This window comes from Haemaphysalis longicornis, unplaced genomic scaffold (genome assembly GCF_048455015.1).
Source record: "Haemaphysalis longicornis isolate Haplotype H1 unplaced genomic scaffold, Haemaphysalis longicornis Haplotype H1 scaffold_9, whole genome shotgun sequence".
NCBI classification, from domain to species: Eukaryota; Metazoa; Arthropoda; class Arachnida; order Ixodida; family Ixodidae; genus Haemaphysalis; species Haemaphysalis longicornis.
Window position 1 is genome coordinate 141,416,515 of NW_027526460.1, and position 25,905 is coordinate 141,442,419.

General features: G+C 49.1%; 2 protein-coding genes across 2 annotated transcripts in view; one reads left to right on the forward strand and one right to left on the reverse strand.

Annotated features, from left to right (window-relative positions):
* LOC144153974 (uncharacterized) overlaps positions 1–15,214 on the forward strand; it is a 54,246-nt gene extending 39,032 nt beyond the window's left edge. Inside the window, exons 12-14 of the mRNA XM_077685776.1 lie at positions 1,632–1,670; positions 6,380–6,439; positions 15,065–15,214. Coding sequence (XP_077541902.1) covers positions 1,632–1,670; positions 6,380–6,439; positions 15,065–15,163 — 198 coding nt within the window. The 3' untranslated portion in view covers positions 15,164–15,214. The remainder of the gene's footprint in view (positions 1–1,631; positions 1,671–6,379; positions 6,440–15,064) is intronic.
* Positions 15,215–19,612: 4,398 nt separating this feature from the next.
* LOC144153904 (protein Skeletor, isoforms B/C-like) overlaps positions 19,613–25,905 on the reverse strand; it is a 37,766-nt gene continuing 31,473 nt past the window's right edge. The window contains exons 5-6 of the mRNA XM_077685654.1: positions 22,781–22,856; positions 19,613–19,992 (exon numbers count right to left, since the gene is read on the reverse strand). Coding sequence (XP_077541780.1) covers positions 19,830–19,992; positions 22,781–22,856 — 239 coding nt within the window. The 3' untranslated portion in view covers positions 19,613–19,829. The remainder of the gene's footprint in view (positions 19,993–22,780; positions 22,857–25,905) is intronic.

Here is a 25,905-nt window from a genome sequence, read left to right on the forward strand (position 1 = left end):
AACGCGTGCACCGTTTCACACGTATAGTTAAGGGCCCCGTGTCGGGCAAAAGTCGGCGTCATCGGTGGCGTTGACCGTGTGCGAAAATCGGCGTGAACGAAAAAGATCCAGTGTTGGTGCCGCAACCCCAGGGATCGCAAGGCGCTGCCACACCAGATGGCGTGTGAGATAGAACGGAAATTTTCATGGTTGCAAAATTTTTATGTGATGCGAACGGGGCCAGATAACACTGTCGCGCTCCGCTTTTGAAGGCGAAGGTTAATTAAGCGTCCTCAAATTTATTTGGCTGTACAACAAACTGTTGCAATTTCATTGCATTGCACAGAAAAAAAAACACTTGCTTCAAATGTCGCTACTAATGGGGTCACGCCATGAAATTATGCGGCCTGAGGTGTGCTCCAATTTTTAGAGGATGCCACATGGAAATTTATGTAAAAATATGTTCACCATGATGGAAGACGGAAACGTTTATTAAAAAAAAAGGTGTCGGGATTGCCCTAAGTGCGGTGCCTTCCTTCCAGGGCCCCAGAGTCTTCTGCTCCTTTCCGGGCTCGATGAATCAAGTCCTCCTGAATCCATGAGTCGGAGGTGGCCAGACCTGCCTCCCATAACCCGAACGCATTGATTGATTGATTGATTGATTGATTGATTGTAGGGTTTAACGCGCCGACGCAACGCAGGCGATGAGGCGCGCCATAGTGGAGGGCTCCGGATTAATTTTGACCACCTGGGGATCTTTAACGTGCGCCGAAATCTCGTACACACGGGCGTTTTTGCTTTTCGCCTCCACCAGAAAAGCGGCCGCCGCGGCCGGGAATCGAACCCGCGACCTCGTGCTCAGCAGCGCAACGCCTTAGCCACTGAGCCACCGCGGCGGGTGAACGCATTCGTGATGGTGTTTCCTGAACGCCAGATGATAGAGCATTCCCGCGTTGCATGAAATAATTTGGATCGATTTCCGCTTTTATTGCATACGTTTTTCTGTGTTTGAGGGAACACGTCGTACAGTAGGGAGTTGTTTGTGCATTTGTTTGCCTTTATTCGTCTCAGTGTTTGAGCTAACGCGCCAGAGAATCTTCACAGCTTACTCTGCGATAAATATTATTCCATATTTTACAATATTCCAGAAACTGTACACCCAAACAGCAATATTTGCAGTTAATGATTTATGTAATACACTCGAAAACAAATCTGTATGGACAATCCTGTGCGTGGCAAGCACATTTTAGAAGGGTAGCGGCAAAGCTTCGCAAGGAGCGAAAATATCGCTTGCAATAACTGGTACTAACATCGGCGTTACTACAGGGCGGCCTGTTGCGAAAGATATGCTTACCCAAATGAATCCTGCAGAGAGACTTTAGGTGCTTGACTGCACTGATTTCATGAGCCGCCAACCTTCCCATAATTACGTATAGAGAACGGAAAAGGAAATATCCGGTTGCGTAAAAAGCAGAATGCTGTGTAGCAGTTAACAGTGGTGGTGATCACATTCAGTGTATCTGAATGTGATCACCGCCAGTGTATATTGAAAGCCTTCAACAAAATACAAATTGTCCAGAGTAGCTCGACTAAAAGCATGCACGAGAACCAACATGACTCTCTTTCATCATCTCCTTGTTTTTTGTCCGCAGGTGGACGCCTGCTACGGAAAGAAGGAATCAGCCCATCCGGTAGGATCTCTCCCGTACTTTGTTTCCCTTTTCTGTGAAGCATTGATATCACAGAATACGAAAGCAAGAAAAGTATGAGGCCGGGCGATATTATCGGCACCATATGTTTACTAAAATGTATCTACACCCAGGAGGAGCAGAGACGACAAGGACGACAGCGTCGAAATGCGCCAGCTTGTAATTAAAGTTTAGGGCTGCAGGTAAAGCAATGCATACCATATGGAGACGGAAACAACACAAACAGAAAAGTTGCACAAAAAAATTCATCTCAATAACTCTGTGCTTGTTCTCCGCACAACGCTTCAATGACAACACGCTTAACGCGCTGCACACGTGCAGTAGAGGAAGTCTTTCTTACGAAAAAATAACAATGGAGGCTTTGCTTACACCTCCACTACCTAATCTAGCAATTGCGCACATTTCTATAATTCTTAAGAAAATTAGTTCACGTTGTTTTTCATCGTTCCTCACTCATTGAAATTTGTTTCGCAGCCACATGACTCGCAATGAGGGGCTAGAGAGCTTTAACTTTTCTCAAGCACATCCCGGTTTACCTACGCATGCAAAACACGCTAGGCAGGGCAGGGCTGTATACTCTACAGCAGGTTCGACGTTTCGCACTCTGTTGCCTTGGTCTTCATCTTACTTAAAGCTTTACAGATGAGATGACCTATAGGACAGGTGTTAAACATCATCCTACTGTTGATGCTGGCGTCACCCTACGCGGCACTGAAGGCATTACGACCTGCACGTAAATGGGCAGAAGCAGTGGTTACGGGGGGACAAAATAGTAACAAGCTGGGATTTCACACAGTTGATAACTTTCTGGAAACTGGCGTCGTTTGCGTGCCCCGCACCCTGGAGAGCGTCGCCGTACGCGTGGCGCACTTTTGTCCACTTGTGCGACGCGGTAAGACGAAATTCGAGTTCTGAGATAATCCGCGAAACATAAATTCGCATACTCAATAAGAGATAGGGCCAGAAGCGAGCGCTCATCGGGGAGATCCCGGAGATCTCGGGAGAGATCGAAGAGATCCCGGGAGAGATCGAAGAGATCCCGGGAGAGATCGAAGAGATCCCGGAAACCTTCAAGCATACTTTCATCAATCTCATCCCCAAGCCAAAGACCCTCCAAAATCAAACAACCTGCGACTGGTATCTCTTACCCATACACTGCGTAAACTCATGGAACGACTCAACAGCTGAATGCAACATTACCTCGAACTTGTTAAAACGTGACTTCATCCAGCCCAAGCAGGATTCCAAACAAACCTTGCTACGCATGACTGCCTGTGGCTGCGTGAAAGAGTGATCAACGGACAAGCGCACCGCCGTGATCTTCCCGACTAGGTCCTCACTGCATGCTTCCACAAGTCCTTTGAAAAAGTCAAACTTTTGCCCAGGCGTTCCTCAGCGAGCGTGCATAAAACTACATGCGTAGCTTCCTCAATAATTGATCAGTTCGGCTTTGTGGCTAAGCACCAGCTGGATCGGCACCAAAGACACACTACAACAAGAGGGAACCCCACAAATATCTGTACTTGTCCCCGTACTTTTTAGCAGAGTGGTGGTGGGAAGTGCGAACTAGCGACGGGGACAAGAGAAGAAAACACAAACAAATACAACACGAAGCGCTTGGTTTTCTTCTCTTCTCCCTGTCGTTATTTCGCGCTTCCTACCCCCATGATGTATTGTCAACTCGCCTAAGCTTCCAGTCTTGCAACTTGTTAACATTGTTAAGGCTCATCTCGCAAGGGCACTAGAGAAGGAAACGTTGGCGGCGTTCGCCATATACGCCGACGATATTGCTACCTGGACCGAAGGCTCTGACTATCACACGAAACAGGACATGATAAAAGAACTACAAGCCGCGGTAAACAGACTCGAGGATGTTTTACCCGACATAGGCCTTGAACTAGCCACAAAAAAAACCAATCCACTGGTTGTAACTAACTCCAAAGTGTGCGCGCCGACAGATGAGGCCATCCCGAATAAAAGAGAATGAGTCGCTGAGGCAAGGAGAAGATCAGATCGTCTCCTTGGCCTCTCCTCTGTTGCAGCGCCAGTCCCAAGATATAGCTGTCACAACTAAAACAAAAGTGGAAACAGACGCTCGCGCTTGTTCGTTTCTCCAACGAGTACAGTGGACCAAATAAACCTGCATGCCTCTCCATGGCTCCAGCTGCCGCGATTGGCACAATCAAATATGGCGCTTTTTTAGGCCTGAATAAGACAAACCTTGAAACCCTTTGTTCTATACACAGAGTCGCTCTGAGAGCAATTACTGGCTTTTCGAAACACACTCGAATGAACGCCCTCGAGCGTGCTGTGCCCACACGTCCGACAGACACTATTATGCAAGGTGCGTGATGTCAGGCTGACGCGAAACGCAGTTTCAGAAGGCAGGAAATTGAACTTAATGGCATGGAACCCGCAGAAGACTTTCCCCGTTATTCCTCTACCGCCTGCGGTAGCACTTCGGACGTTCACAGGGTGTGTGATTAGCCCCATTTCCGGAGCAGTACGCCAAAAGAAGTGCCGCGCAAGAAAACTGCGAATTCGGTACGTGCGGAACACCAAACAGGAAGAGGGAGTGGAAATTTTCACGGATGCAAGCATTATACCGAGGACTGGACGCACTCCAAGGCTGTTCCCAGAACAAACAGCTCTTAGGTTGCTGCCTTGCACTCAACTATGAAAATGCCGCAAGCCTGGAAGGGGAATTATACGCTAGAAATAACGCCCTCGGTCATCTATATCAGGGGTCGGCAAACTGCGGCCCGCGGTGCAGTACTATGCGGCCCCTAGTGCGTTGTGAAAACCTCCCCCTTTCACTTCCTATCTTAAGGCCGACACCACAGTTTTGACCTCCAAATGGGGTTAGACGGGAGACGAAAACAGATGATTGATTGCTCCCAATTGCATTGTCCCTCATCTTCCCCCATAGCCAGATTATTGTCAATTATTGTAAAATATTGTTGCCAAATCGCTAATTTTGTCTCTTTGCCTGCAAAGCCCCCCTTGACCCCCCCCCCCCCTCCTGATTGGCCGACCGGCCCTCCGACGTGTCGGCTTCATGCAACTGGGCCCTCCACCTCAAAAGGTTGCCAATTACTGACCTATATGATAATCTTGACACCCAACACCCTAAATAAGTGCGTGTCATTACGGATTCGTTTGATGCCTTGCAAGAACTCCGAAAGCCTTTTTCCTCAAACCCAATGGTAGACTCCACAGGATATATGGTGTATAAGTCAGTATCAACTGCACGCCGACCCATGAGCACTCGAGCAGAGGGAATTGGGTTGCCCACAATGTAGCCCATGAGAACATCACTTATTCATCTCCACCGAACCCCTCGTTGCCTTCCCCGCCCATGCCCTTGGCTCTGCTTCTGCTCCGAGTTAAAAGAAGGCAAGGAAAGAATACCGGATGGCCTCGCTTACAGGTTGCCATTTCATTGACACTAAATAAAGAACATCTGAAGTGTTTATAAATAAGTTTGTACTGACGCTGCGCACAATCCCCACATAATTCAGAAATGCATCTGCGGGCCTCACGGATGGCCACATTGGCGTTATTCCAAACTGGACGTTTGATCCAATTTACACCATCTCGTTTCGTCGTGCGTATACTTCCAGTAGCATCGAACGCAGCTCCATCACATCACACCACGTTCACCTTTTCTGAAATATCAAGCTGAGTAGGTTAAGGTGAGCTTCTGCATAGATTTGTCATGGCTGGACGCGGTGAAACCAAGTTTGTCGAGCGAAAGATCGGTTTTTGGGCTAGAGCGCGCAGTGAACACGCACACGATTGCACGGGAATACAAAACACAGACGTTCCTCGGCGCACTTCTGGTTAAAGGTGACTCCAGAGAGCAAGCAGGTTACTTGGATGCATTCAGCGCCATCTTGTATCATTTTCTGTTGGCTGGCGCCTCACTCTCTTCCTATTTCCTCTCGGAGCCTCCTCCTTTGAATGAACCAGATAATAGACGCTTTCACTGCGGAAGCCGCCAGCACAACGAATTGGTTTAGTCGGTGGCCGAAATGTGGTCGGTGGGGTTTACTTCGGCGCCGAAAAACGGCACCAGGCACTTGCGCCACCTTGATCGCAAAAGACACTTTCTTGGCGGTCAGAGGGACGCTAGCAAAACTTTTCTGGGTTCTTATCTTCAGTAGTAAGCTTGGATTATAAGGGTGTGACATGACGGGGCACTGTTGTGTAGAGGATGTTATGGTTTTTACTGTAGCTCTGTTTCCGGCATGGCAGTGTGCTACTTCAGCAGGTATTTGGCGCAGCATCGTTGGGTAATGATCATAAGGAAAAGCGCCACCGAAAACCGGAGTGTTTTGGAAGAACTTAGCGCTTAAGCACGGTACTGCACATTTGTCAAAGGCACTCAACTTAGATATCGCTGACGTTAATACCGCGCCATGCGAAACAATTTCCACGTATTGTCCACACGTGTACGTGATGTGCATGGCTAAGGTAAACGCATTCTGTCTTAGCAAATATTTTTGGGAATGACTTAACTTCGTTATTTTTTTTTGTCAGAACATGAGACCCTCAAATTGTCTCGACTCGAAAACTGCATAATTTTTACGGGTGTATAAAGTGCAGCGGTACAGTGAAGCATGCAATGTGAAACTCCCGGGACCTCTCGAGCTTACATTGATGCACGCACTGCAATTTCTCGCTTTCAGCTCTACAAGGAGTACACGGCATACCTGGGACGACTGAAGGCGACGAGCGATACACAAAATGTAATTATTCAACGTGTTTATAAAATCGTTTCTTTTTTCCGCCATTTTCGCTCTCGGGAGAAACAACTTACCAAAACTTCCCCAACTACTCGCTTTAAATCACACGTTTCTCCTAGTTGGCCCACGTTGAAGTACCCCATTGCGCTGCCCTCTTGTATTTGAGCGGCACGTTAGAAAAAATAGACCTTAATTTGGCTCCTTCTCTCCAAATACAACCACAAAGGTAGTGCTAGGTTTTCAAGCTGGAATGCTGAAATGTCCGAAACACCTACTGCTAGGATGCGTTCTGTAGAGAAGGGGCCCCAAATGCTTCTCGTTTCTCGTCGGGAGGTCTAACGTTAAGAAATGGTTAACCGGCAGGTTTGTTTTCACTTGGTTTACACAACAACTGAAAAGACATAACATAATAAACTGCTGAACCTTTGACCATATCGTCATATCATATCGTTCAATGATCATATTGTCACCGATAGGACGATGTACCTTGGTGGTTTAGGGTTGAAGGAATTGGCTTTATTGCCACGAACTCGTCGGGTCCCAAGAACAGCGACCGCGCGCTTGTCGAGAGCCAACAACGTCGTCTTCCTCTGGCCGTCAGTCGATGATGATAGTGGGGGGGTTGACCATCCGCCGTGTCAATGAATACTAATGATTGCGGCATTACCCCCTCTTCAAAAACGCACCGTCCCGATGCGAGTGGATACGTAAACTGCCATGCGCTACTCTGGAAGTGACGGCTGGATTACTAGCGACCAAAGTAGGGTTTGAGGCGCACAACATGTACAATGTCCGGACGTAAAGGTCGTTGGGATGAAGAACGCACTGTGTCCGGTAGTACCTCGTAGTTAACGTCGCTGATACGGCGCAGTATTGTATACGGCCCGAAATAACGCTTAAGAAGCTTTTCACTAAGCCCACGGCGTCGAACGGGTGTCCAGACCCACACCTTATCTCCAGGACTGAACTGTACGTCACGTCTACGAAGATTGTAGCGAGCAGCGTCGACTGACCGTTGGGTGGAAATTCGGCTTCTGGCTAATTGCCGGGCCTCCTCTGCGCGCTGAGAGACCAACCGAGCGTCCTCGTGGTTACTTGCCGGCCGTGAACCAGGTGAAACGGAGAAAACCCTGTTGTCTCCTGGATTTCAGTATTGTAAGCGAAGGTTACGAAAGGTAAAAGCACGTCCCATGTTCGATGCTCCACATCGACGTACATCGCCATCATGTCTGTAATAGTCTTGTTCAGGCGCTCTGTCAGTCCATTTGTTTGAGGGTGGTATGCGGTAGTTCTACGATGACTGGTGTGACTTAGGCGCAGAATGTCTTGCGTTAGTTGAGCTCTAAACGCGGAACCGCGGTCGGTGATGAGAACCTCTGGTGCACCATGTCGTAGAACAATGTGCTGGATAAAGAAAGCAGCTACTTCCGATGTGGTTGCGAATGGAAGGGCTTTGGTTTCGGCGTATCTGGTCAGATAATCCGTTGCCACAACTGTCCAGCGGTTGCGTGCGATCGACAAAAAAGACCTAGCAGATCCATTCCAACTTGCTGGAACGGGGCTGTCGGAGGATCAATCGGTTGAAGAAGTCCGGCAGGGCGTGTTGGGGGCCTCTTTCGCCGCTGGCATTCTCGGCATGTTCGGGTGTAATGACGTACAGCTTTGGGAAGATGAGGGCAATAATACTTTTCCTTTATTCGCGCTAGCGTACGGGTGTAACCAAGGTGTCCCGAAGTGGGATCATCGTGACAACTCTCAACAATCTCCATGCGTAGATTGTCCGGCACGACCAGGAGCCACGAGCGACCGCCAGTCGCAAAGTTCTTCTTGTAGAGGACATTGTCCCGAAGAGTGAGCGCGTGCACAACACGTTTGAAGGCTCTAGGGACAGCACTTAATTGGTCGTCCAAGTAGGCGATCACCTGCCTGAGCTCAGGGTCGCTCCGTTGGCGTCTCACCATGTCCGCACTACTGACTGCTCGCAAGAAGGCGTCGTCATCGTCGTCGGTAACAGCCTGCCCACACCCCATGGGAGCTCGAGAGAGGCAGTCAGCATCACTGTGCCTGCGCCCAGACTTGTACGCTATATGACGTCGAATTCTTGTAGCCTCAGGCTCCACCGTGCTAGACGGCCAGACGGGTCCTTGAGGTTGGCCAGCCAGCATAGGGAGTGGTGGTCAGTGACCACGCGGAACGGGCGCCCATAAAGATAAGGACGGAACGTAGTGATAGCCAATGACGGCGAGGCACTCCTTTTCAGTAGTGGAGTAATTGCTCTCCGCCCTAGAGAGCACGCGGCTCGCATATGCAAGGACTCGGTCAGCGCCATCCTGGTTTTGAATAAGTACCGCACCAAGTCCCTTGTTGCTAGCGTCAGTGTGAATTTCTGTCGTCGCCTCCTGGTCGAAGTGCCCCAAAACAGGTGTTGTCAGAAGCGCTTCTTCGAGTCCTTCGAAAGCTTGTTGTTGCTCATGCTTCCATTCAAACGGAACATCTTCCTTCGTGAGGTGGGTTAGTGGGGCGGCAATGTGGGAAAAGTTCCGAATGAAACGTCGGTAGTAGGCGCAAAGGTCTAGGAACCTTCTGACCGCCTTTTTGTCTGATGGTCTCGGGAAAGTGCTCACTGCAGCAGTCTTCTCCGGGTCAGCGCGTACTCCTTCGTTGCTGACGACATGGCCAAGAAATTTGAGCTGGTCATAAGCAAATCGGCATTTTTTGGGATTTAGTGTCAAGCCGGCGGTTTTCAGAGCTTCAAGCACGGCTCTCAGCCGACGTAAGTGCTCCTCGAAAGTGCAAGCAAAAATGACGACGTCATCAGGGTAAACAAGACAGGTCTGCCATTTCAGGCCTGCGAGGCCCGTGTCCATGACGCGCTGGAATGTTGCCGGTGCTGTACATAGCCCAAACGGCATAACTTTGAATTCGTACAGGCCATCTGGTGTAATAAATGCAGTCTTCTCCCTGTCCCGCTCATCAACCTCGATTTGCCAATAGCCACTCTTTAAGTCAATAGACGAGAAGTAACGAGCATGACGGAGCCGATCAAGCGTGTCATCAATGCGTGGAAGGGGGTATACGTCCTTCTTAGTCACTTTGTTCAATCGCCGATAATCTACACAAAACCGCAACGTTCAGTCTTTCTTTTTTACAAGCACAACCGGCGCGGCCCAGGGGCTTGTCGACCGTTCAATAACGTCATCCTCGAGCATGTTTCGAACCTGCTCCTGGATAACTTTCCTCTCTTTTAGAGAAACGCGATAGGGTTGTTGACGGACAGGATGTGTTATGTCGTCAGTAATAATTCTGTGCTTGGCTACACTGGTCCTGCCAACACCGGTTTCTGCAGCGAAACAGTCCCGAAACTCGTCGTGCAGTTGGGATAGCCCGTGCCGCTCTGAGGGCGAAAGCTTCGGATTGACGTCTAATTCGATGGACGCAGTCATGCCTGGTTTCCGGGCTGCAGATCGTGTAGTCAGTTCGGACAGCAAAGGATCGTCAATGGAGTCGGCAATTCCTTCTAGGTAAGCTACGGTCATTGCTCTCGTCAAATGCTGCGGCTCGTTCCGGAAGTTCGTAACAAGGACATCCGCGTGTCCTTCATGAAGGTTTGCTATGCCTCGAGCAATGCCGACCCCCTTTTCTAGAAGAAGTTGGACACTGCCCTCGATCAGAGCCTCTACGTTAGTTGCCATATCTGCCTGTACAGACAAGAATACGCTGGAGCGCGGGGGCAGCTTCACGTGATCGGCTACGACACGTACCGGTGCTGCCGTCAACGGAGGGATCTCTTGAATAGGTGCAGGTGTCCGAAGCGTAAGCCTGTTCGTTCCTAGGTCGATGACGGCGCCATATTCGGTCAAAAAGTCTATCCCAAGGATAACGTCCCTGGAGCAGTTCTCCAGTACGAGGAACTTCACCGGGCGCACTTCACCATTGATTTCGACGCGGGCGGTGCAACGTCCTATCGGCGCCACAGTGTGACCTCCGGCATGCGCATGTCGGGGCCGTCCCACTGCGTTGTTACTTTTCTAAGGCTACGAGATAACTTCCCACTCAAGACGCAATAGTCTGCCCCGGTGTCCACGAGCGCCGTCACGTCGCGGCCGTCGATAATGATGTCAAGGTTATTTGACACGGCATGCGCATTGTCGGCGGTATGGTCCGGGCGTCGCGACGTTCGTGGAGGCTCTTCACCATTTGCGACATCGGCAACACCACCTCCAGGGGTTGCCGGGGTTAGTTTTCTCGGTGAGGAACGGGAGACGGACTCTCACGGCGAGATCGTCGAAGAGGTGAGGCGGGGCGATGAGGGGACGGCGAGCGAGCTCCTCGAACAGTAGGGGGTAGCGGCGAGGACGGACGTCGAAAGTAGTCCTCGCGCGGCGGGGACGAGCGGCGAAGGTACTCCTCGTGCGGCGGAGACGAGCGTCGAAGGTAGTCCTCGATTTCTGGAGGCTGCTGGCCATACTTCGGGCGTGGGTCGTTGGGACGGTACCCTCGAAGCCCAAGCTCATGGTAGGGACACCGGCGGTACACGTGATCGGCTTCACCACAGTGGAAGCAGAGTGGGCGGTTGTCGGCCGTCCTCCACAAATCCGTCTTTCGGGGTCCACGCTGCTGCTGCCTAGGTTGCTGGTAGCCTGTATGGGCAAATCTCTCTCGTCGCGGCGCGCTCGTGTCCGGCCCAGCAGTAAGCAACTGCGGTTGGCTGGTAATGGCAGCATAGGTTGTGGCCGGGCGCTGGGGGGTTACATCGACTAGGCCACCAGGAACAAGAGCTTGTTGCACCTCCTCCTGGACAGTCTGAACGAGAGAAATAGAAGCTGGCGACTTCGAAGACGGCAGCAGCTTTTGGAGCTCTTCTCGAACAACGTCCCGGATGAGCTCCCGGATGTATCCCTCGGATGCATGGTTTGAGAAGGGGGCCGATGCAAAAGCTGAAATCGTCGGGGCATCTGTCATTCGGTGGTAGTGATCGTTCCTGGCTGTCAAAGCTCTCTCAATGTTCGTTGCCTCCGTCACAAATCCCTCGACTGTTGTTGGTGGATTGCGAACAAGGCCACCAAAGATGTCACTCCTCACGCCCCTCATCAATGCGCGTAACTTCTTTTCGTCAGTAGCTTGTGGGTCGGCGCGGGTACTCAGCCGAAGGACGTCTTCGACAAAGCTTATCAAGCTTTCGTTAGGGCCCTGGATGCGTGTTTCCAAACGCTTCGCTGCACAGAGCACGCACGTAACATGTGTGATGTCACTGCGCGCGGTATTCTTTTAGGCTCCTGCTAAAACAAACCCACCGTTCTGGCTCTGTAGCCTTGACGTAGAGCACTGGGTGCTGGCGCTGACGGCTTGGGTTCGAGCCCCAGCAGGTCTATCTCGTAAGTTATTTTTTTTTAATTGCGTATATTTTCCTAAATGTAATTTTTTTTTAAATCTCAAATCTACGCTTTGTTTTTGTTAATAATGGTGATTTGGTATGTTTTAGGTCGCTTTAGGCTTGGGCGCAGCCAATGACCACGTTGAATTACCGTTTTCCATCGCGAGAACAGACATGTCACGTGGGTGCTCTGTGCAGCGAAGCGTTTGGAAATACGCGCCCTGGATTCGGCGTTGAAGGAGGTCTTCAGCCTTTTGCCGTCGGTATTGGTTGCCGAAGGCTCGGCTCAGTCTCTCCTTGCAAACCTCCCACGATGTTAGCGATCGTTCATTGTTTTCGTACCATATCCGGGCCGTATTTTCCAATGCGAAATAGAAGCTTTGCCGGCAATGATCTGAGGTCCATCCGTTGTGACGAGCCACCCGTTCATACTGATCTATCCAGGCATCGCCGTGGAATGGGGCAGGTTTTCTTGGGATTATGGGCCAGTGCACAAGGGGGTAGAAAGGTGCATCGGTTTGCTGTGCCTGTGACGTCATCCTGGAAGATACAGTGGTCCTCCGGCCGTCTGGTAGCAGTCCGAACTCCGGAGTACGGCCTTGCAGCCGCCTGCTCGTGCGAGCCTTGTTCTCCAAGAAGGCGCGCCGGCCTGGGCTTAGAATTGGACACGCCTCGCGGGGTCGCCGAGAGCCGCTGGACATAGGGTGAACGTACCCAGCTCCTCCACCAGAATGTCACCGATAGGACGATGGACCTTGGTGGTTTAGGGTTGAAGGAATTGGCTTTATTGCCACGAACTCGTCGGGTCCCAAGAACAGCGACAGCGCACTTGTCGAGAGCCAACAACGTCGTCTTCCTCTGGCCGTCAGTCGATGATGATAATGTGGGGGTTGACCATCCGCCGTGTCAATGAATACTAATGATTGCGGCAATATCGTTGACAAACGTCATGGTATGATATTCCACTAGTCGGAACTGCATACTAGGAAAGGATTTTTTCTATTTTTTCGCTCTTCCTCTATTATAGCCTAGATATGAGTTTATTGTTGAAACTTGATTGCTAGTTTCACTCGTTACATCTCAATCGCTCCAGAACCGCGCAAAGGCCCCCAAGCAAAAAACGTTGCGAAATTTCGAGAACCATTAGTAGTGGTGACAGGGGAGCAGCGCCACTATACTATTGAGTTTTGTGTCTAGTTTCTCTCCTCTTTGGAAACGTCAGCGTGCCAGCTTTAGTTGTTTTTTGCTGTGAGACGCAGTGGAAGTAAGGCTCTTTTCGTATTTTCTTTCAAGTTTAAAAAGTACCTTTTTTGCCTCATAATCGTATGACGTCGTTGCACTTGAGCTGATAGGACGATTGAACTCTTACAGCGCTGCGAATGATTGTGTTGACCTATTTTTATGATGCAGGAAGTTTTCAATCACGCTGAAAGTAAATCTGATATAACGACAATGCAATTTGCCACTACGTGCCAGCTTTGAAATTGGGCCTAAGGGTCTTGCATTAGACACTGAGAACAGCTGTGAAGTTGCGAAATTAATCGCACCGCACTGTTTTCCGGTTTATGCAGTGTATTGACGCTGCATTTTTCTCCTATTACTGAAGGTTATTTGGATATAAATGTTCTTACACCGACACCATTACCGTGTTCGATGCGTTTTGTGAGGGTGTTTGTGGAATTGAGATTAACTGCCACAGTTTTATTTACTCCGAGCTGCATCCTAATGTTGCCCCTTCCGCCTAGCAATTAGGTATTTAGTGACCACTTAAACAATGTCTGATGACACTAAAGTTGTCGATTCCGGCGGAAATCCGCAGTAAGGGACAGCTTCTGCATGAACTGTTTTTAACAGAGGTTTACGCGCTCGACTCCTGTAAAGCCAGGTTTTACATGTTAAACGTAATTATTTTTGAACTTACCAGCATGTCCTAAACAGAAATTACGGCAGGGGCATCGAAACAAAAGAGCAGCTATCAATGAACATTCACAAAGTGCTGAAACACGTCATTTAGTACAGTGGTAACATCATCTGACGAACGGACATATTAGTTTCGAATCATACTATAAAAAAATGAATATCTACAGGTAGCAACACGAAAAGAACTTACAGAATTTTTAAACTGCAGTCTCTTGTTTTTATAAATGTACGAAGGCATTTCCTTTTCGGAAAAGATATGAGTATTGATTGACTGTAGGGTATTGATTGACTGTAGGGATGAGTATTGATTGACGCGCCGACGCAGCGCAGGCGATGAGGCGCGCCGTAGTGCAGGGCTCCGGATTAATTTTGACCACCTGTGGATCTTCGCGTGCGCTGAAAACTCGTACACACGGGCGTTTTTGCTTTTCGCCTCCATCAGAAAAGCAGCCGTCACGGCAGGGAATCGAACCCGCGACCTCGTGAAGGACATGAGTATTACATAGCTCCTGCGATCTTGGAATACCAACCACCCATGCTTATGCTGCTGTCTGTCATACTGAGAGCCTTTTCAAATTGTTTAGTACAAATCGATTAACTGGTTCTGTATCATTAACAGACTGCACTCATTTGTAAACTGTGTCGTACAGGCGCCGGCATTCCCAAGCATAATGAATAAGTGTGCCGATATGTGAACAATAGTTTTGCTCTGAGAGCAAAGGAAAATTACTGTTCTGTAGTAACTGTCCCAGGAGTTTCGCTGCACTTCCTGAGATGCGGCTAATATATTTTATTACGTCATAGTTCTGACGTCAACATAGGTCTTAAATCTTTTATTGTTTGGCTGCTAAATCTTCTCATTATTTATTTGATATGATAGCGCTGGTACGACCGTTGCCTGGCGAAAGTTTCATAGACAGATTTCTTTGCAGTGAAGTGGCTGGTTGGGCGAGTTGGTAGGGGTTCATGGTGTGGCATAGCGCAAAGGACAAGCCACGAAAGGGACACAGGACAGCACTCGTCCGGTGTTTCTTTCTTTCATGTCTTACCATTTGCGTTGTGCCACACCATGAAGATTTCTTTACATTGAATGACTTCTATAGTTCGCGCCTACGTGCCACAGTGTTTCAAATTGCTGCCAACTACCCTGTACACAGTAACCAGCACCCATCCTAAACATTGAACTGGAATCAGGGCTTTTTGTTCAATGATATAACTGTGCGAGAAAGCTTTTCTGAACAGTCAAGAAAGCTAGGGGAAATATAGCATGAAAGCATTGTCATGTCGTGCAAAGTTGTACAAGGATTTTTTTTCTTCTGCACTTTTCTTTTCAGAAATGCCTACACGACGTCTTGGGAGCACAGCGAGCAAAAGCATTAGCGGCTTCCCACAGTGGCAAGAAAGGGAGCAGCGGGTCTACAAAAACAGGTTAACGTCGACTGTGCAACACAATAAAAGCTACACGGGGTTTTATAATTGTGGCCTAAATTATTAGTAACTACGGTTACTGATTACTGCCATTTGTACAGCTCCCGGAGCGCGGGATGCCTTGTATCTCTCGGTGTTAATTACCGCCTGCTGGAAGTGCTGCAAAACGGATAAGGGCATTCGCACCCTTTCCGTAATTCCAAGTGTTCTTTCATGGCGCCATTACTGGTGGCCTACGACGCTTACTACCGTATTCGTCGTGAATTTTGTTTGAAACTATGAGCCTTCGTGGAGACCTAAAGTCAGAGGCTGATGTCCAAGGGACCGCCACATTAATGCAGTCACACGTACACGAAGGAAGGACACCTCTGTTTTTAACAATCCTTTCGGTCCATATTTATCTTGTGGGACTTGAATTCAAAAGCGAGCAGCGTAAAGTAGATATAACGCGGCTGGGAAAAGTTACGTCGCGTTGTCGGCTCACTTAAAGCGCCAACCATCTCTGCATACCCGTGAGCGAATTTCTGGTTTACTTGTTCTCGCTCTGATTAGTGTTTTTCTCGCGAGTGGACCTTGGCATTTTTTCACGTTTGTTGTTCACATCGCAGCTGGAAAATGCCTCGGTTTTTAATTGTTCTCTCAAGTGGGGTGTGTATTTTACGTGGGAACCTCAACCTGAACTGTTAACGTTCACAAAATGTGAAAGTCCGCCTAACGGTACATGTTAATGTCCGCCTAACACTACAACTGCCCGTTCAGGGCAAACGATAGTTCTAGCTCTATTCAGTGTTTCTGAAACTACAAGTTCAAAATGAACCGCCAGAAAAGGGGGATGCAGGTGGTTCGAGGGCAGGCTGTTCCTTTCCACACAAGGAAACATGCAGACACCGGGAGCACCGTCCAGTTTCGCGTGCTAAGTTTGCGGTGTGAACCCTAAAAGTTGTTCTGCAGTGCGATTACTACATATCTCTTTCGACTGCACATTTATGAAGCTACTTAGACGAGGATAGCGCACCACAAAGGGCGTCCAAACATTTGGCACCAGCATTGAGTTTTTCTTGGTGTGATTGCTACTAACACTACATAAAGACAGCGCTAAGTCTTTCAGCTACCCCGGACGGTTAACTTAATTGCTGTGAAATGGCGACCACTTTGAGAGCAGACCTACTACGTGATCAACTTGTGAGTGGTGTTCGTTTAACATTTTATGTGACGATAGGTTGCTTCATACGAAACGATGATGCGTTTCTATAAAATGCAGCGACCAGTGAACAAAAAAGTTTTGCATAACGAAGAGGCCAATCCTCTGACATGAACGCAACATACCAGAGCTCAAAAATGAGTGCGTGAGTTCCAAATAAGGCAAAAATGTAAAGTCGTGACAACTTAGTTTGTGGGCGTGAAAGGGATAATAGTAACGCTACTGGCTTTTAAAAATTTTAAAGTTTTGGTGTTCTACACGCCGAGAGTACGCTTGGGCTATAAAACATGCGTAGTGATGGGATCAGTTAATTTTGTCCTCCTGGGATCGTTTACGTTTGCCGAAATCTCGATACACATGCGTTTTCATTTTTCACCTCAATCAGAAAAACGGCCACGCCGGCCGGGTTCGAGCCCGCGTCCTTGGGCTCAGCAGCACGACGCATTAAAAAAAAGAAAAGTCATTTAGCCAGATCGGCAAGATGGCGCTACTGATAACGTCAGCTTATGGCTTTTGTGCGGTAAGATTGCTTAGTGTAGTGCAGAAATGCTAGCTTCATTGTAGTATATATATTTCCCGCAGCGTAGTCTTTCAAATACATAAAGGGCCTGTGGCCGAATAAGTAAGGCTGACGTCAAAAAACTCACAGTTTTCCAGCTATAAAGTCAAATCGATATAAACCCTTATCTTAATTTCGCAATCTAACGACCAAATTCGGTTTCACCCACAGGGGCCTATATGGCTCAATGCTTTTATGAAGTCGAATTAACAAAATATATTCAGCGCCATTGTCGATTTAACTATGTATTTCGAGAAACGTACAAATTAAAAAAATGCAATCTCGAATGTGTTCCTCCAAAACACCACGAAGACTATTGCGCCACGTCTGCAAAAGAAACAAGGCATCTAGTTCCGTTTTTGTGGAGCTGTACAAGATAAACTGGCGTCCTCTGCAGAGGCTATATCGAGTTCCGCAAGCCCTCTGCACGAGCAAGAAGAAGTCCTGCTCAATTCCTGAGAACAGTTTCACGGTGGCAGCATATCTGAGCTTCCACGACTATCTGAGTGTTGACGCAGGCGCCGACACGACATATTTTTTGACATAGGTTTTGAACGATGACGGAATCGTACAGTTTGTTTCTGGAGAGCAAGAGGTGTCAGAAGACGCTGGCGGCCTACGAACTGCTGAAGCTACTGCGCCTGCTCCAGCCCAGGAGATGGAAGCTATTGACTTGCTCAGGAGCTTTGCTCGGGCTCGCGAAGGAACTGAGAAAGCAATACGTTTTTCGTCCATCGGGATCGGGTGCAAGAGGCCGACAGGGCCGCCGCTACCGCCAGGGCCCGGGAGGTGGTCAGGACTTGGCCTGACTCCTCCGGGTCACGCAACATCTGCTACAAGAGGTGAGGGGAGGGAAGGGGGGGGTACGGGTTTGCGGGGAATTCGCAGAGAGAATGGTAATGAGTGTTCGACAGGTAGAGTCAGTAAAGAGGTGTGGATGACTGTGTATCAGTTGTGTTCTTGTGGGAAGGTGTGTGTTTGTAGGATGCGCAGCATGTGGCCTGCCTCCGGAGAGAGGTGTAGGCGTGGGGTGGGTATAGGCGTGAAAGAAGGCGGCAGTGCAGGGAAACATTCCTGTATTGCAGGAGGGAGGTTGGCTTGCCTGCAGGGGGATCGCGTGTAGGCGTACTGAAAATGGCGACCCGGTGAATTATTTCGCGAGCCCGTACGTGCACCACTTCATTAGCGCCTACGCCTGTGTGGGCTGGTGTCCATAGCAGGGTCATGATGTCGGATGTAGGATTTTCGGAGAGAGTTTTCAATGCCATGGGAGAGATATTACCGCGAATAAAATTGTGGATGCCTTGCTGACAGTCAGAGAGGACGAATTAGGGGGTGGGGCGCTGGGTGAGCGCGAGGGCAATGGCTGCCTCCTCCGCCGTGGTTGTGATGCTAGTTAGGATGGTAGCCGCTGTGACGTTTGATTGATTGATTGATTGTAGGATTTAACGCGCCGACGCAACGCAGACGATGAGGCGCGCCGTAGTGGAGGGCTCCGGATTAATTTTGACCACCTGGGGATCTTTATCGTGCGCCGAAATCTCGTACACACGGGCGTTTTTGCTTTTCGCCTCCATCAGAAAAGCGGCCGCCGCGGCCGGGAATCGAACCCGCGACCTCGTGCTCAGCAGCGCAACGCCTTAGCCACTGAGCCACCGCGGCGGGTCGCTGTGACGTTTGGTGATGTGCGTTGGCCAACAGCAGCTACACAGAGCGCAGATTTGTGAGGGTAGGGGTTGGCATTAGTGTATAGTGTGCATGGTGATGGTGGGTATAGTTTGGCGTGGGCGTTGGCTCATGCTAATCGGCGGGCTGAATGGAAAGTAGGGTGCATGTGGCGAGGAATTGGGCGGATTCGGATGCTGTTACGGATGTGAGGTTGAACGGGGAGTGGCGGGATTGGGATGGTGGGTGGTAGTACTTTTATAGAGTTGAGAATGTAGTGCCCTGTAGGGGAGGACGCGAGGCGTGTGAGTTGGAGACGCGGTGGGCGTCTAGGTGCTCCCGTATGGTGTTGTGTATGCCGAGGTCAAGTAAGCGATGCGTTGGTGCGTATGGGGGAAGCAGGAGTGCATGCCTATACGTCTTCCGGAGGAGGGCATCAAGTGAGTCGAGTTGGGTAGATGTAAGGTTAAGGTATGGTAGGTGGTACAAGATACGCGTTGAACGCGCTTGCGTGCTACGAAACATTTACCCGCCCAATGCTAACGAAGTGCACGAAGCCGAAAATCACGGGCTTGTTCGCGAGGAAATAAATTCCTTTCCCCCGGAACCCCTAGCGTTTTATTGTTACTTTCAGCGTGAACTTCCAGCGCATCGCTACATTATCGGCAGGCGAGCGCTGCGGCCGTCGCAATAACGATTTCATGGTAGGTGCTGCGATGTGACTCTCTTTAGACACCGAATTTATGCGATCAACTGCTTGTAAAATGGCAGTTCCTATTTCACGAAGTTTAACGATTTATCGGTTTAACAAAATATTTCGCAGTTCCCGGTGACTTCGTTAGATCGGGTTGTACCTGCAGCTATCTAGGCTTGTATATTCTTGTTCTCCCGTTAACAGTTCGTAAATAGCAGTGGGGGGACATTCTTGCCTTCAGGCAGAGCAGCCCGTCAAGTCGTTGCCGTAGAAATTGTGTGAGGCTGGGTCCGGAAGCATGTTTAAGAATGTACTTGAGCGTAGCGAAAACTTGATAAAGACGAAAGGTGTGGTTTATTGTGGGCTTGTTTTTCAAAACACCACTTACAACTTTGAATTCGCTTTGCAGATGTGAGCACTGCAACTTCTTTCACTGCTGCACGTAACGTGAGAATGTCTTGTGTCGTTGTAAAAGCCACACCTAAAAATTTGTAGCATATCTTCTTCCTGCTATTTCCAGGGGGCCATTGTGCGCGAGTGGAGGCACATTTCTCAAGCAGCAGGCAGGTTCAGGTTCTTGGGTATGCGCACGTCTCCGAAGTTCTCTTGGTAGCTGATGCAGTATACGGCGAACCAGTCGACGTCGTTGAAGGTCAAGCTGCCGGGTAGTGTGAGGGTGAGGTCCTGGCCCGTGTAGCCCTTCTTCACCTTAAGCCTGCAACACGGCATGAAAGGGAAATGAGTGAAACGAGGCACTGATCCACTGTGATGCCAAGGGTGAATAAACACAGTAAAAATAATGTGATGCGGCTAATGCACAAGAAACTGCAACAATGTAATAGAAACAGAGAATTTAGTGATCGTGTCTTCCCGAAAACATTGATAAAACCTGCAATTTTTTTTTCTGCGTTAGGCGTTTGGCAACAGCCGGTGATACTTAATATCCTAGATATCTACAAGCACCCTAGAAAGTATCAAACATTTTGCAAACAATACCCCCAGAAGCCATTAAAGAGACACTGAAGTGAATTTGTCAAGCTCCCGTTTTTGCTCGCACTGCGTTGACTGGCTCAAATTAACACACTTTTCATCGTTTATCTGGTTGACAAGTCGGTAATATTTTTATAAAGCTCGAAAGAAGAGAAACTACCATGCGAGGTCTGCGGCGGCCAGACCAACTAAACGCTGTGACGACGGGAGGAGGTCGACAATTAGCATTCAAATAGGTTTCGGTTTCGGTTCCTTAAAACAACATGCTTGGCATCCGACGCTATCTGATGGGCATCCTCGATATCTCAGTAATCGTCATACCGCGCTACTTCCATGTTGTCCGCTGTAAAATGCCCAAAATAAGCCTCCCAGGACGGCTTGGAATCGTAGCAATCACTAGCCGAGGCCTACGCCGTGGATGAACGCTCTCCGTGTCACCGCAGACGCTCAAGTGCCATGCACTTTTCCCCCATATTTGGAGCTTGCCTCACTCATGCCTACATCGTAAAAAGCGTGTTCGCACCAGGCCAAGGGTCTCGTGATTCTGGCGTGTGCCCAGTGCCCGCAAGCAGTCGGTGCTTATGGCAACAGCACGCCAACGAGAACTGGCTAGCGCGACAGTGTCAGTCTGCGCGCGTTCTGAGAACTCGCTCGTGGAGGAGTGAACGTTACGGCCCAAAAATCGTGAACTCAGTATACAAAACATCGGCCGAAAACGGAAAAAATCGGCTTACAAAAAAAAAGTGCCCTCGGGGATTTGAACTTGCGACTTGCAAAATATTCCCAGCATTTGAGACCACTCAGCCACGGGCCAGCGCTGCCGACGTTGGAAATATAAGCTATATCATGTATATTCAATTTACACTTTTATTTAGTTTTAGCGTTTTAAGCAGCTAATGTGACTATTTGTTGTTTTCCGCTCGTGCAGTAAGCATCCGCCAAGTTTCCATAATATGTCGTGCACGTCTAGCAATTGCATTTCTTAGACGGAGAAGCATTTGCAGATGCGTAGTCGTCCTGCTGACCGCTGTGCTTGTTCACCCATTGCGAAAAATTGCTTCGTGCTCCCTGGTTTTACGCTGTACGGTAGAAGTTTGAGTTGATTTTATTTCCTTAGCACTTATATTGGCTTCGCTGACTTTTCTCCCGCCTTCGTGTGGCCTTAGATTTTCCTACTGGCGTACCAGTCAGGGAAGCGTCGCATGTGCGCTTGTGCAGCGCTTGTGGGGAGCGACATGGACTTGGAGCTTGATACAGTGTACAAAATAGCAAACTAAAGAAACACACATTCTTCCATGCACAAACGTGTCGTGGCGTAGTTTCAACTGCGCGAACGAATTGCGACGATCCGCCGTCGGCGGCCGGCGGACTAAACGCTGTACCATAAACGCTGGGCCGACTGACTCTGTCGGAAGGTGGGTGAGCCGTGCAGTAGCGCAGTCCAACCAAGGCATCTCCTCCTGACGTCACACGAGAACGCCACAGATAATGGCCGAGGATGTAGAGAGGAGGACAGCATTTTCGAATTGATTTTTCTACTAAATAAATTCGCGTAAACGCACTCAGAGTGGTCGAAACGTGGCCTGTGAACTGCGGACTGCAATTTGCGCTAGTAATTCCGCTATTTTTACAAATCACTTGAGTGTCCCTTTAAGAAGATCGACTGACAACGCAGTGCAGTGAACATTGACGTGTTATGGCATTGCTAAAGCACCGTCGGCGCACGCTAGACCGTAGCATGCAATCCTAAAAAGCCATGAAAATTGTCTGGCTCCCATGGCAACAGAACGCCAGGATTTAGGTGTTGTTTGGAGCACCCAGTTGAATACTACCCGAGAAGACGACTCAACTGATGCATGCCCAATAGCCCGGTGAATACCAGTTTAGCTATTATTCTGCACGCAATGCGCCCCTCCGATCGTTGACGGGCTCGGGTCAGGACTGGGCTGGTTGATGATTGACGGGCTGGGGTATGGTCGGCGGCTGCAAAGCGCCGCGAAACCATGCCCCCGTGTTGACGTCACACGTCAACACGGGGGCACGGCTTTGCGGCGCATTGCAGCCGCCGATCTCCAGAAGGGCGCGTTCGGAGGACTGAAGTACTAAGGAAGTCTAACGCTGGATTTCGGTTTGACTGATGATCCTCTGCAATTTTCACATTGCAATCACGCCCCTAACTGGAATAATTAGGCAGGTAATTAAAAGTACTAGTTAATTGCTCCCGCAGATAGCAATTTGAACTGGTTTTATTGCGTCCGCCACGGCCCCTGATTACTTCGTGCAAGAAGAACAATTTTACCTCCGAAAGCCCTGAAATACGCGGTATATGGTATAAAGCAGATGTATGACACAGCCCATCACTTTGGCAACATTCTGCGGCCGCTCAAGACGTGGTAATTTTGCTTATAGAACTGCTGCAATGTTTGGTACTGTTTATTCAGAATAAACAATTACGCACAAAATTCAGTGGCGCAACCTCGTTATAATTTGCTTGTGGCTGCTTGTACACTTACTCTCCGGTTGGCGTTGGGACCTTGGTGGCTCCTGTGTCGGTGACCTTCGCTCCTTTGCCAACCAGGAAGTACACGTCTGTGGAAAGGGAGACAAGTGTTGTTTAGAATCTACCAATAGATTTAAGACACTGCACTAGAGTCAAAATATCTCGGTAGGGCAATATTGGGTGAAAAGTTGAATTCAAGTGATCTCACTCGGCAAGATGCGCTTCAACAGCGTCGTGACGCATGGTCACCGCGAAGTGATTGACCATACACAATGTTTTATTCATTCGTTCCTCAAAAGTCCCACCAGGACATTACATAATTGGTAGCCACCACACAGTTCTTCAAAGTATGGTTACAGCAAATATAGAAACAGCCACCTATGAGTATAGAGAATGAGGTACAGTAATTACGTTGGTAGTTCTTCAATAGCCTCCATGAAGCGTCATGTTGTAAAATGTTTTTGGTCCTCATGAATTTTTTGTTAATACGTTCTCGTAAAAAGCTCTTCTCAACATACTCTGTATTTCCGTTCCTTTTTCAAGTGCGGCCAATTTCATTGGAAATCATTCTCGGTTTACTAGGACTATTTTGTCTGTGTGTGCGCGCGTGCCTGGGTGCATGCGTACGTGAGCGGGCGTGCGTGGGGCCGTAGGCACATGCGTTATAGGCAAAGGATGAGCAGCTTTTTCTCAAAAAGAACGGTGGACAGGCAGCACGAATGCGGAAAAAAGAAATTTCTAGTGCATAAAAAGAGTGTCTCTGTAACATTTCCGTGTCAGACGTGCATCGCGTTCTATCGTATCAATGGTCACGTTTGCTAGAATCCGCAGCGGCATCGGCTGTCCACCAGTACAGATATTTCGTCACCGTCAGCCCCATTTCTTTCTATTTTTTTCGCCTACTCGTACCTGCATTCGCATAACACTCCATTTCACGGCGTGTACAAGCGGAAGGCAAGCGTGGCAGGGGGTGGCAGAAAGTTAGACGGGCAGATGAGATCGAGAAGTTTGCGGGGGTAAACTGGTCGCAGTTAGCACAGGACCGGCATAAGTGTGGATCCATGGGAGAGGCCTCGGCCGTGAAGTGGGCGTAGATAGGCTGATGATGATGCTGCTGATGATGATGATGACAAGCGGAAACGGAACGCGTCAAGACGCCGCATGAGGGCGCGTCGGAGGAACCGCAGGGGTGCGACTGCAGCGCCACCGCAGCCTATGCCGCCACCGGTATGGGACTCGACTTGACGCCGCCCTGCAAAACGTGCTCGCGCGTGTTCTGTTCTTCTGTCGTTCGGTGTCTGTGGATGGACGGCGTACATTTTTTGACGACTTGACACCTCTATTGCTCCGGCAGTAATGACGACTGACAACAGTAAAGATTGGCCTGCGCCCCAGCTGGGGTGTTATCTTGGTGGTCTCGCCACCACCCCAGAACTGTAATAATACCGTAGATGAGAGGTGTCTTTAGTAAAGCACTTACAGTACCGTCGGGCGGCACTCTAGACACAGTTTCGCTTATCAGTGCAAATCTCACAGCTAGAACAAGAGACAGTATAAAGCGATCTTTGTACAGAACTAAAACTCAATCACCATGCAAGCACCAATGCACGCCGAAAATTTACACGCGATAATAAGCCGGTACAGTCATTGTGCTTTGCTCAGCTTTGAAAGGAATAGCAAAACGCAAGCCATTATTTCATTTCATCAAACATTTAGGGCTGTGGCTTCTCACTCGTACCCAGCACAGTGCTTTATTTTTACGCAGTGTCTGGGGTGCCAGCCGGCGGCTTCCGAATATTTAAGACTAGGCTGGCACTGATCACAGCGTCTGCTGTTGTGGTGTAGATATTGCACCACAGTTTCCTTATGCCAAGGACGGTGTTTGTAATACAGCTCATGCCTCTTTAATGTTTTCGGCATATTTAGTTTCAATTATAATTTTTATGGCCTAAGTTAGTTTTTAGTTCACTGAAAGATTGCTATCTGTTAGGTCTCGTTAAATTAGGTTACTCAAGATACGTTAGAAAGAGCGGAGTAGTGCCAGACCCGGTGTCAAGTTCGCGCACCCCACTTAATTAAAACCACCCGGTAACTGGGTACAGTTCGCTGGGGTTAGCTTGTTTACCTGTATGGCGTTTGTTTTCACACCCACCACGCTGACTTCGGGCACGGGGAGAATCCGCGGATGCGTCTTTGTTATCCGCCGAGCTATTGTGTTCACCCGACGACCGGGCCTGGACAGGACGTATTCAAACGCGTCGGTCACCCCATAATAGTTGAAAGCGACGTCAGTTTTCGAAGGAGGATTTCCTTGAGTTCGTTTGGGGAACTGGCGGAGGGGGACCGTTGACATTTTAACGACCGCGATTACCGCCATGGGAAAGGCCGAAGCGGACGGGAGCTGATGGTTTGTCAAGGGGTCAAACCTCGGGTAAAAGATAGGAAGAGGTCACCAGACGTTCTGTGCGTGACAGTTGCACTGCTCAAAGTTACTGTGCGAAGTTTCAGCTCGTCACACGTCTGAACCTGGCGACTTGGCGGATGGGATGCGTAATTACGTAGGCGACCACGCTTTGTTAGGCGCTCCACGTGTCTACAAAGGAAAGGAATTTGGGCGGCGTGGTGCACAAACATAGGCTTGCACGGTATAACAATACTCTAAGACGTGCCGCCTGAGAGCCGATTCCTGTAGTTAGGTCTGATTTATGTTGGTTGGTTTTCATGTTTTCATTTCTGTTTTATTTGTGTTTTGCGGAATACCTTTGGATTTCTGTATGAGAGTGAGAGAGGTGGGTCACGTGGCTATTTTGAACCCACCTAGCTTTGTTTGTCACGGTGGCAAATCAGTGGCCTAGTGTGGGCTAATCAATGAGCCATTCTTACTCTCAAGTTGTGACGTCCCTTTGTGGACGGGGTTTTGTTGGTAAAACCGAGGAGTTTGATGTTTGAGTTTGATGATGAGAGACAGTTGGTGGAGAGCGGGGAGCCCCGCTCGACGCGGGCCCGACCTCTTTGTTGCGATCACGAGCCATGGGAGTTGTAAATACGTAGTGTAAATAAAGTGTACATATTGCACATTTTGAGTTTACTTGGAGTAGACCATCGTCGGCTATGTGCCGTCGGCCAACGAGCCAGCGA